Below are 12,289 nucleotides of genomic sequence, written 5' to 3'. Positions count from 1 at the left end.
TGTGTGTCCCTGCCCATGGCAGTGGATGGAACGAGGTGATCTTTAATGACCCATCCCAAACCAGGTTGTGGTTTTGAGAGTGTGGGCTACCAGAATGGTTCGTTGGTGGAGCCCCCGATGCGCCATTGGACCGGGATGCCGCTGTCCCATCACCCTGTTTGCCGTGGCACCATGCTTCTGGCAGTGCAGCAGCCTGGCAAATGGGCTGCCTAAGTATCAGCCTTAACCAAAAAAAACTCCACACAACCCATCAGAATGAAAAGGGGTCCATCACCTGCTTCTGTGTTGTGTCCCTGATGGTACCAGGGTGGGAGAGTGGGGAACCTGGCAGCCCCAGTCAGGTTGGCTGGCACAGGATGTGACCGCACCATCCATGAATCCTGTGGCAGCAGAGGTGTATCAGCTACAGGGCACTGATGATGGACTCCTTGGAAATGCACCTGGTACCTTTAGTCAGATGTTCTTCCCTACTACTCCATTTGCCATGACAATGAAAATTATTTCTTTGTGATTCAGGCCTGGCTTCTCCTGGTGAATTTTCTGAAAGGTGACAAGAGGGTTCACACTTGTTTGCCAAGAGAAAGTCAGCTGAAGAGATGCTCCCTGAGGGGTCCTTTAGCACTGTTCAGGACTGGTCAAGTTGGGTTCTAACCATGCTGGTTGCCAGTTCAGTTGTCATTCAGAGTAACTGGTCTGCTGGCCACATACCAGGTGGTCAGGAGAGGCTGTAATCTCATAATTTCATTCACTCACCAGGAAGGATGAAGTGTTACTTGTCACTGCAAGTTCACTGATACGCAGTTTGCTGATGTCCTTTAGAGTAGGGCAGGCTGTTACTCTACAAACCTTGGCAGAGAGAGGAAAAGAAGTTCTCTTCCAAATCTGTATCTTAGCAGAAAAAAAGAATCATCAAGAAGTAAAATAAGATATTTTTACTAACTGCTCTTACCTGAATGTCTACAAGGAGTCCAGTAGAATCCAAATGCTTTAAATTGTCTAAGCAGTCTGAGCAGTGAGTTTCATATAATGATGTTTCTTTGGAATGAAAAGTCTCTGGGCTCTCCTTCTGAGCTCTCTTCATTGAGAAGTGAGGTCACTAAACATTTGCAGACAGTCCAGTTTGAGAATTGAAGTGCAGCTTCTGTTGCCTTCCTTACTCTGTTGCTTGTGTTGGACAAGAGCTGCGATGATCTCCACACCTTGGTTCTGTTCTGACCTGGGAGCAGTGTAGTGTCTTTGGAAGGAAGCTCCTCTTGGGTGGAAGCTGCTCTTATCAGTGAGTTTCTACTAAATAGTTGTGAATAGATGAACTCTGTGGTCTGAGGAGTAGAAAGGAGAGAGAAGGTCAAGGGATTACAGGGAGATATTTCCTAGGGAGGAGCAAAACCTTTTCTGTGTGTATATTTTCTTTAATTCTGTATCTTTAGGAGGTAAATAAGTAAATAAATAACAATACCAAGCTGTAGGACAGAAGTTGCAAACAAGCAGCACAGGAAAAGATACCAAACTGTAGTTGTGGACTGACATTGCAGGATGGGTTTATGTTGTTGCCTTCTCAAAGGCACCTTGAGATGGGATGAATAGGTGTGGTGCTGCTCTTGTCCAGGTGCTGTGAACACCAGCACAGTCTGTGCTGATCCACACAAGCATCCTGGAGAGAAGCTGCTTACACAAGGCTTGCTGATGCTGAGAAAGCTTGGATTTGGGAAAAATCTGAGTCCTGATGGCTGTTGATGTAAAGCAAAATTATGTACCTCCTGTGTCTATCTGCTCAGGTCGTCATGTTATCCCTAGAAGTACAAGAAGCTTGGTACAAAGATTGGCCCTCAATCATTTGGGTGATTATTCAAGCAGGAGCCCTTTGAGCTGTCAGCAGTGGCTTCTTTGTTAAATGTCCCCATCATGGAACTTGGTCTCATCTAACTTTGAATGAGCTTCAAGGGGAATGCCAGATGCATTTATTTGGATTTGGGTGGATTTTTTTGTATTAGTGACAAATGGAAAGAGAGTTGTGTTAGTGGTGCTTGCAGAAATGTTCATGCTGTGTTGCTGCCTCTTGTGGATGGCATATTGCTGTTATGATAATGTTTTCTTAAATCATTACTTTACAATGCTCTTTCTCTGTGTCCTGTGTATCATATGGCAGGGCAGTAGGCAAGGAGTGTACTTTTGGGTTCAAGTATGTTTATGCTTTTTGTCTTTTCTCAGCCCCAGTCTTTCCCCATTTTTGAAGTGGGACAATACCACCAAGTTGTGCAGTTACCTCATCCTGTTTGGTTGTGTTTTTCCTGGTAAGGGTTAAAAGTTACAGTGGCCTCAATCAGTATGGGCATTTTTTGAGAGCTGATTTTGAGGAAAAGCAAAGAAGTTTAATTCTGATTTTTGTTCCTGTGGCTTTGACAAGAATCTGTTCTGCTGGATGCATCTTGGTGTATATATTTTATAAACCCCTCCTACAGCTGGGCCAATGCCCACAGTAGTGGTGGAGGGAAGCAGAGTCCCTTTCACAGTGCAAACTTGTGAGGTTCCAGGAGGAAGCCTATTGTGATGTCCCTGGGTTTCCCCTCAACCCCTGTCCTCCCTCTGCCTCTACTTGTAAAAAAAACATTATTTACAAGGAATGGCAACAATTGTCCAGAGGTTTTGCTTGTTTAATGTTCTCCTTCCTCCCAGGACGGAAACTGTAACTCTTCCCATAGCTTCCCTCCAGCTTCTTTTTGCTTTCTCGAGCTTTTTGCTTACTGTTACTTTCCAAACCCCTTGGTATTCCTGCCTTGGTGATGACAAGGGGTGAGGCTTGTGCTCCACCAGTGATGCTGACAGGCCCAAATATGAGTGGATCCACCCCAGCAGCCCGGGCCAAGCTGCCCTGTGCCTGGCTTCCAGTGCTGGGAGAGTGTGTGCCATGGCTTAGGGTGCACTCATCTGAGCCCGCCAGCATGTCACTTGCCTCAGCCTCTCCCAGGAAATGTGCGTGGGACTGCACCACAGTGGGTGTTCGCAGAGGCTGTGGTTTGTTATTGTAAAAGAAGGGGACTGTGAGAGAAAAAAAAGTCAGTGCTCGTAAAAGGGGCTGTTGACTATAATGACCCTCTTACCTGTTCTCCTTTCATGATGCATTAATATTTCCTGCCTAATGTAGTTGCACGCTTAGTCCGTCTTCTGGGTTTTTTTTTAAAGTACAAACTACCATGGGTATAGAAAACTTTGTTTCAAAAGACAAAAACAAAGCAAAAACACAACAGCAAAACCAACCCAAACCTCTTTGGAGTAGCAGTCTGTGAACCTTTTGGCTGACACATTTTCTGGAACTGGGGTGTGTGTGTTTGTGTTGTGTTCCCGCTTTACAATTTTCTTTTCCCCCATCCAGATTAGCCAGGCACCTCCAGAAAGAGGCACAGTCTCAGCACAACAACTCGGAATTCACAGAAGATCAAAAGGTGAGTACTGCTGTTTGTTCAGGCAAGGAGCTTGACTCATAGATGTTGATGTGTGTTATGTTTTTTTATCTTGCAGGCCAGAGCCTTATGAGACCTTTTTTTCTCTCTCAATGTACATGAACAGCAACAGAGCCCAGCGTGGCTAAAACGGTTGCTGTCATTAAATGTGAGGGATGCTCTGCTGTGCAATTGAATGTCAGGCATGCCTGGATGTTTCTCTTTTTTTTTGATTAATGTTTGATAACTTACTTATTCAACATTAGCACAATTTATGTCGTGAGTTCTGAATGCAGAACTTCTTGAACTGCAGATATTGAAGGTGTGTGAGAGGGATGAAAGCTTAACATGTTACACCTGACAGGGAAGGGTCCTGGCAGAATACTCCTTACCAGTCTCTCAGAAGGTTATTTGTTTATAATCTTTCAAAATATTGAAATTACTTTACTCCTCCCTCTCTCCCCTCAGTTGAAAAGGCTGTTTCTTGTCTCAGCAACATACTACTGCAGTTCTGTGATGGGATTTAAGTGGACTCTTGCACCCAAGCATTTAGTGCAAAATAAAATCTTTTGAGATATGAGGCCCTACTAAATTTCCTTGCCTTCTATAAAGGCTTGTTTTTCTTAGGAACAAAAAACTAGAGACATGTATTTCCAGATTTTCATGTTAAAAAAATCACTTGTTTGAGCAATGCTGTTACCTGAAAATTGAGATTTGCTAGCTCAGAGTCTCACCAATGGTAATAGGGTGCAAGAGCAATGGAAGCTGTGCTTAGGAATGTAAGTCCTGAAAACAAGTGCTGGCTACAGAAATTCGAGATGAGCTTGATGTGTGTAAAGAAGCTCAAAGAAATGCACCTTTACATAGACTCTGAGAGAGGTTTGTAGCTGTTTCCTCTGTGTGTACCAATATGAAAAGCAAAGACCTGGTCTTCCATGTTCTGCTCACCTTCTGCAAAGATCATAAAGCTCATGATTGCCTTAAACCATAATTTTAGAGAAGAATTTGGTCCACTTTTCGTGATTTGTAAGCCATGAGAGCCTTGTTAATGTTGGACAGCTGTTTATTCCTTGAATGCTTCTGCTCTCCCTCTCTTGCTGGTAGCTTTTGCCATCGTTCTCTGCTAGAGTAATCTTTACTGTGTGTTTCCCCTCTGTGGAGACTTTTGAAAATGTAGTTGCTTCATGAAGGTGAAGCTGTTAATTTCACTTCTGGAGACATCATCTCCTGTGAGTATGGGAACCAGAACCACACAGGGCTTTGCCTCCAGATGTTCCCTGAGTCTTATGAAAAGGACCTTGAACCAGACTGTGGAAGGGAATGAGGTCAGCCATGAGGGAAGGCCTGGGGGGCTCAGGAAATGGAGATAACTGACCTCAGATGTTTCATGCACAAGTGCTGTCATATCTTAAGGCAACGGTCTTCTGAAAAGAAAAAAGTAATGGGTGGTGGTTTTACATCCTAGCAGAGTGATACCCGTTTCTAAAGCTAAATAATTTATAAAAGAAGATGGCATTTTTATCACTTGCTGGTTTTTGCCAATCATTACATGGCTGATGCACTGAATCTTTGAGTCTGTTTATCAAATAGCAGTGCCTGTTTCATTAGCCACATGCACAAACCAATTCCCCAACATTTTGTTTTAAGAACACTTTATCTGCTCTACCATGAGGAATGCTAGTCACAAAAAAAAAAAAAAAGTGAGTGAAGTTTTGCTGTTCCTTAAAAAAAGCACTTAAAACTCTGCACAGCAAAATCTCTGATGTAAAGCTCCTTGCTGTGCTTGTCTTCCCTATTTCTGCAGGAGCTCATCCAGTATATCATCTAGCCAGTATGACCAATTACTGTCATCACTAATATCATTCACATGGCATGTGGCTGGAGGACTTGGTGCACACTGGGTTTGTAAGCAGTTTGATTAAATAGAAATGTATCTTCTTTCCCCCTGCCCTTCTAAAAATCAGCTACAAAGCAGTAACTTTTGCTCAGCTGTTCTCCTGCCAGTGGACCCACCAGCATGCTCTTTCCTCCTGGTTCCCAAAAATCTCTTTCCCTAATATATTGACTTTCTGAGGTTCTGTATGTTATACAAGAGCCACTTTTTTGGGGTTTTTTTTTGGTTTTTTTGGTTTTTTACTGTGGAAGAGTCTGTAACCTTCAGGGTTTGCTTATCTGATGTCACTGGCCAAGGCTATGTGCAGAATTTTGTAGATTTAAAGGCCATGAAGCTGATTATGATTATTTCCACTTGCTTGATCTACCCTCAGTGCACTTTTTTTGTAGATTTTCAAGTCAGCTGTTTTCCAAAGGACCATAAAAACTGCCGAGAATTGTTGTGAGGCTGTTGTTTCTTATTTGACCTACTCTGTGGGGAAAATGGGTTTCAGCAGTGATTCCTCTGTAGCAAGGGGATGCTACTTTCTTTACAGCTGCAGGGAAAGACTAGGTTCAGATCCTCATCCCTATCTGTCTGTATGAACTTTTACCACATTTGGGTTTATTTCATGCATCACAGGTGGTGCTACAATGCAGATATGGCCACACGAAAATTGACGGTGTGTTACTTGCTAATGTAATCATACAATCTGTTAATCTAAGAACACTTGACAGTTACCACCAGTTTCTTTCCTGGTCATCCTGTGAGCCAGTTATCATTTATCTTCTAATGCATGTATTGTTTATGGTAAGAATTCAGGCTTTTAAGTAGTTGTATCTCCTATTTTTACTCCTAAAGAATCAGTTTTGAAACGCTATATGCTACTTGCCTTGAAAGTGCAGCCTACAGATTTTGTTGTTCACTCCTGCATTTTCAAATTGTGATGGGTTGTCATCTTATAACTATTGCTGGATATAATTCTGTATTTTTTGTTCTCTTTCTTGACTTGGGTAGTTGACAGTGCTGGACTCTTCATTAGTGATTGTGAATTTTATTGAAGCATTTCTCTGCAGACCCTGTAGACAGCAGATCATTGTGTTTTGTCTCCCTTCAACAGCTATAAAGAGGCTTTGCAACAGTTTTATCACTGAGAGGCAGCATGTGTGGAATACCGAGAGATACAGCTCCTGGTGAATTTACCTCAGTCTTAACATTTTGAATACTGCTGTTCACTGTTTTACCTCCATTCTCTAAAAATCCCATCTTCATTCATGATCAACCACTGTGTTTTGTGATAGGAATCGTTCCAGATAGGTTTGGCTATGTCTGTCAGCTTGCCTCCAGCTACAGTTACTCTCACCCAGTTCTCTGTGCAATAAATGTGACCTTTAAAGCCCTCTCCCAACCACAGTTGTTGCTTCTTGTGTAACTATTTCTGTGCTAGGCTGAGTTTTCATCAGTGTTAGAAAATCCTTCTTTTGAAGCAATGTTAACTTGCTGAAATACAAGCACTGTTGAACAGTCTTAGCATGATTCATTAAACTACTGGTCTTCTAACAGCCTAAACTCTGGTTAAAGCCAAGCTCTGCTCTGGCTCTGTGTTTGTGCAAACATCTTTCCCTGCATTAGTTAGCACAGTCCTTACTCACGCAATTCCTCTGAAGAAACCTTGACTAAACTGACTTTTCCCCATTCTAATCACGAGTTTACATAAAACTGAATCTAAACTATTTTAAACTAGCTAAGTTAATTATGACTTCAGTCTTTCTAATGAGATGCAGAATGTTTTTCCGGCTGCAAAAAGGAGCCTTTGCAGCAGGGATAGTTGCAGCTGAAAATGATAGCAGTGTTTAGCTGCATTTTTAACTTTTGGGTTGGGTGTGGTCCCTTAAAGAAATAGTTATGAATAATGCCTGCTGGGACCTTGCCATATTTCAATAGATTCCATATAAAAACTATTCTTTACTATTTTAAGACTCCCAAACTCTCTTAAATTAATCTGTTTCTAGAGCCAATATTGCCCTTCAGCTCCCAGGAGCCAGAGGACACACATTTTGTATTGCTCTTTGTTCTGTGAGGGGGTTCCTAGTTCAGGCAGTTTTCAGCACACACAGTTATGAATCTGCAGGATGGGGAATAGTGGAATGTTGGATTTACTGATTAATTGACACAGGAGATAGGGGCTGAGCAGTGCTTCTGAGACCTCATTTATGGTGTGGGCTTAATGAGAGACCAGGAGGGGCAGAGCCAGGTGAAAATCTGTTTACATGTTCTGGTTCTGTGGTGGGGCATGGAGACTGTGTGCTGTGTGCTGGTACCCTGCAAACTTATAGCTCTCTTTCTGTTATGCAAGTGGAGGAGTTTTGATCTCACACAGAATGGACATGCTCTTTTCTCAGTAGTCAACACTCAAACCATTGGAACAGCCGGACTTTTGCAAATGCTGGAGCTGTAGTCAGACCTCAGAGATTCCCCTCCCTCCCCTAGGGAATGTGTGGACTCATTTCTTTTACCCATTATTTCACACCTTCCTCTTTAAGAATCTACCTTTGCAGATATATTTTTCCAGATGTTCACAAATAGAAAAAGGAGTTCCTTTTGTTATACTGCAGCTGATTAGATGGCTGTAGTGTGTTCTTATTCTAGGGACTGAGAATCTGCTTCAGCAGTGCTACTTGGTGTTCTCCCACCCAGCCTGGCAGTACATGTAAACAAATCCACAACACCCACGTATGCAGTGTTGGTCTGAAAGTCTCAAAGTGATCTCAGGACTCCGTGTGCTCTTTTCTGTTTCCAAATACCTGTGTTTTTTCAAGCTGTGCTGCAGATCCAGTCATGGGTCTCTGTTGCGTAGCAGAATTTATTTTGGGGAGGAGGGTGTTTGTTGACTGAACAATATGTCCTGTGTTAATAGGCATCACTCGCTGCTTTTTGGGAAGGTGCTCAGAAGAACTAAAGTTTTGAAAGTCTGCCATACAATGGACTGTAATAAAAAATTATGGAGATGAAAAGTCTGGCCCAGTGCCATGTTCTAACAATGTTAAGGGGAGATGCCAGCTGGGGAGAAATGGCTTCAAAAACTTTGATGAGCCTGTGGTGGCAGATGAAAATCAGATACCTGAGGCTTTTGAACGCTCCAGCTGTTGGCTCTGCCCTTGAGGTATTGATGTGTGACCTACTTATGATTCAGTTCCTGAACTCTTTCAATTTTCAGTGTGGCCTAGGGTGAACTGAAACTGCAGTCAGTTTCTTGAAATTACTGGGGGCCTAGGAACAGATTGAGAAGGATTTGTGACACCACTTTGGAGGAGAACCAGAACAGGTGATTGGGGAGACACCTCTGAAAGCATGTGTAGTTTTTATCTGCTGTTACCAGCCTCTTGGAGTCCAAAAAATATAAGCCTCCTTTTGGACTTGACTGACACTGCATAGATTGCCAGGTGCCCCTACTCTTGAAGTTCTTTGATGCTAGAATTGTGCTCTTGGAAATGCTCTTTTCCTCCCTTAGCATCCAGCTTGTGGAGAAGCTGATTTTATACTGCCTGATTTAAAAGGAGAAAATGAATTACAGGTGTGTATTTCAACTTTAGTCTTTCTTCTGGGGGGAAATATAATTTGAAAATAAACCTCTTTTCTTTGTAGCTTCATTGTTGCTGGTTTTCTTGCCCTGTAAATGTTCCATGGAGTATTTTGAGTTTCTATCTAACACTTAGTTCTGCACATTGTCTGAGTTTTTCTTCACAAAAAGGTTTTAGTCAATGAAAAAGCTTGTGATGGTCAGGAAAAATACACTGGGCAGTTGTGTCCTCTTCATGTCACTAATGGAAGTCTTAACTCCTCATTTCAGCTGGTAGTAACAGAAACAAATGTGACTTACTGGAGCATCTTACTTTGTGAGACATAAAAGCTTAAAATTGTCTTCAAAGCAAGACTCCTTGCAATGAGCTATTCTGAAGCCCTTCCCTCTCTTCTGCAGTTTTAAATGAAAATGAGAAATTACTTCACAGTTCTGCTCACAGATATTTTAGATTGCTGACAAGTTTGAATTCAGGCATATATTCCATGATTCACTCACAGTTTAAATCTCTTAAAATCACAAAAATACAGAGTTAGAAAAATAATCCACCTTTAGACTTCCTCTCCCACCAAAACCCACAGGAGTGGGCTGTGTTTTTTTAGCGCTGAGATACTGGGCTGCTGTAATGTCTGATGTGGGTGGACTTGGTCTGCTGAGGTTGGGAGCTGTAGGCCTGACTCCTAAAAGGGCAAATCAGCACAAACCACTCAGGTTCTCAGGAGGTAAAGGCTGCTTGGCTTGGGATTTTTTTTTTTTCATCCCCTATCACCTGAGAGCAGTTGAGCTTATAAGCAGTTTATGATGTGGTAGGCATTATTACAGTTTCTGCAGAGTGAATGACCCCCATCTGTGTTGTTAGGCTGTGGGAGGGGAGTTAAGTGGCAGATGTCTTTCATCTATTGTGTTTTCAGTAAATCCTGCTTGCCTATAAAAAAAGCTTCTGATGCTCAGTGGTCTGGTACTGAACAAAAGACCTGAAACCTCGGCAAAAAAACCAACCAAACAACTGTTTTTGTTTACTTTCTTTAAAAGTGTCAATGTGGGCAAATACTAGTTTCAGTACTAAATTATTTTTTTCCCATTTCAGAAAACCATAGCTAAAATTGCAACATGCTTGGAACTGAGGAGTGCAGCTTTACAGGTATAGCTCTTTTTCCTATCTGACTTCATACTTTAGCAGCAAATAACTGTAGAGCTTTTTAAAACTTGTTTACTGTCTTCAGAAATACCCAAACTTCTGTAAATGGAGTGAACACTTGGAATTTCCAGGCTGTCGTCATGATGGCCCAGGTGATTGCCTTAAGAAAGGCTGTAAGTGCTTATATGAGCATCTATTGGTGCTTGTACAGGAATTTAACTCCACATTTTGTGTCTTTGGTTCTCTGCCTCAGTTTCATCCTTCTGAACTGTTTTGTTTCTCTTCCTAACCTGTGTGCAATGTTAAAAAGATCACCAGAATGACCCTTAGACTTACTCAGCTGCTTCACAATCATAACAGACCACAAAGAAGAATGTGTGTGTAGAATGAAAGTTACTTTTTAGCAGTCATGAAAACTGACAGTGTTCTAGGAAAATGTGGGAAAACAATAATTTGTAAATTACTCTTTGGGCTTTTTTTCTGGACTGAAAGTAGATGTAATGGGACTGGATATCGTTTTTTCTCAGCACATCCTTATCCCCAAAACAAAAAACAAGTGAGAGAAATTTCCAAAAGGCCATGGATGGGGAAGGGATAAATCAAAGGCTGGGTTAGTGGATTACCTCTTTGCCAAGAAAGAGTGCTGACAGGCAAATTTTGCATCAAGTTACTCCCAGGACCACTAGCAAGTACTTCATGTTGCTGGACAAGGTGCTGCCTTCAATTGTCTGAAAGGCTGGTTAGAGCATGCTGGACTCATGAGGTGGGGGCTAACTAGTCTCGAGGCTGTGTAGAATTCAACAAATTATTTGTTTACCTGCCATTCTATTTTGATCTGACCTTGGGGTGTTTGAAGAATGTTTCATTTGCTTGGAGTCACTGTGACTTTGAGGAGAGCCTGCATGTTCCACTATGGAATAGCTTTGTGGGTCAGATCTCATCTGGAAGCAGCAGTAGAAGCTGCAGCCATGTCATAACCTGCCAAGCTAGAGAGATGGATGTTATGCAAGACCAGCCTTCCTTGCTGTTGATTCCCCAGCAGTAAGTGAAGGATTTTGCAACCTTTTGAGAGGGTACAAAAACTTCTTGCCCGCTTCACTTTGGGGAGGTTATGGTTTCTTAGCAGAGGTTAAAGCAGTTAGTGAATGTTCTCACCTTTTCCCACTCTCCTGACACTAAGGGTATAGCTGCCTTAGTATCTTTACACAGTCTTGCAGACAGTACCTATTCACTCTTGGACAAAATCAAGAAAAAAAATCTTACTGGACCTTAAATGTTGAAAACAATGGGCAATCTTAAGGGATGCCAAGAGTGCAATGACATAATAGGTAAGACCTGACCATCCACTCAGAAGTGAACATCCCGTGTCAATCCTCTTATTTCTACTTTTTATGCCAGCTCTGCCACTTGTCTCAGAAAAAACTAATCTTACCAAACTGTGGGTGAGCTACCTCAGAATTAAAAATTAAGAACTTCTCCGTTGAGTTAGTCAGATAGGCCTACTGAGAACTGTACATGTATGTGCCACAGACAGAGGAGGAAACCATCATCAGAGCTGGAGAAAAGAAAGATGGGAATTCCTCTTCTATTTTCAGTGAGTTCTTGGTTGAGTTTTTCAAGCTCATCCTGTGTACTGTAATTTCTGCTAGTGTCACAATATTGGACACATGTCTTGAAATGTGAATGTTCCTGTGTGCAGTAAGGAAGAATTAATAACAAGTTGGTTTAAAAATACTTATCTTTCATTAGAGCTTAGAATATTGGATAAGTTTGTTCTTAATAAGTGAGAAGTAATGTAGTCTCTGCCTCACCTGTGAACCTGCCTTTTGTTGTGGAGATTTTCTGGGGGCATGTAGCTTTGTAGTAACTTGGTGTGCTTGAACACAGGAAGCACCTTGCATCTTATTCTGAGATGAGGAGGGTGCATCTGAAGATCTGACTCTTTCTTTTTTGTACTGTCCTAGTCCACCCAGTCGCAGGATGAGTTTAAGCTTGAGGATCTGAAGAAGTTGGAACCAAGTAAGTGGTGTCTTTGTATTTTGAGTGCCATTTATCATGACAGGGGAAAACATGACAGCAGCAGGGATATGACTAACCGCACTGCAGTTCAACAGTGATGCTGGGTTTAGGTGCTTATTCCAAATGTCTGTTACCACACAGAGAAAACTTGATGTGTATTAAGGAATGTAACGTGAGTAATTTTAAAGTACAGTAACCCAAATGTTTCAGATAATATATTCATCTTCATTTTCAAACGAGCA

General features: G+C 41.9%; 1 protein-coding gene across 1 annotated transcript in view; it reads left to right on the top strand.

Annotated features, from left to right (window-relative positions):
• Positions 1-12,289, top strand: part of AIDA (axin interactor, dorsalization associated) — a 29,230-nt gene that overhangs the window by 532 nt on the left and 16,409 nt on the right. The window contains exons 2-4 of the mRNA XM_084202410.1: positions 3,371-3,440; positions 9,978-10,031; positions 11,993-12,047. Of these exons, the coding sequence (XP_084058536.1) occupies positions 3,371-3,440; positions 9,978-10,031; positions 11,993-12,047 (179 nt within the window). The remainder of the gene's footprint in view (positions 1-3,370; positions 3,441-9,977; positions 10,032-11,992; positions 12,048-12,289) is intronic.

This window comes from Fringilla coelebs (assembly GCF_963513975.1).
Source record: "Fringilla coelebs genome assembly, chromosome: 3".
In the NCBI taxonomy this organism is placed as follows: domain Eukaryota; kingdom Metazoa; phylum Chordata; class Aves; order Passeriformes; family Fringillidae; genus Fringilla; species Fringilla coelebs.
This window is presented reverse-complemented; position numbering and strand designations above follow the sequence as displayed.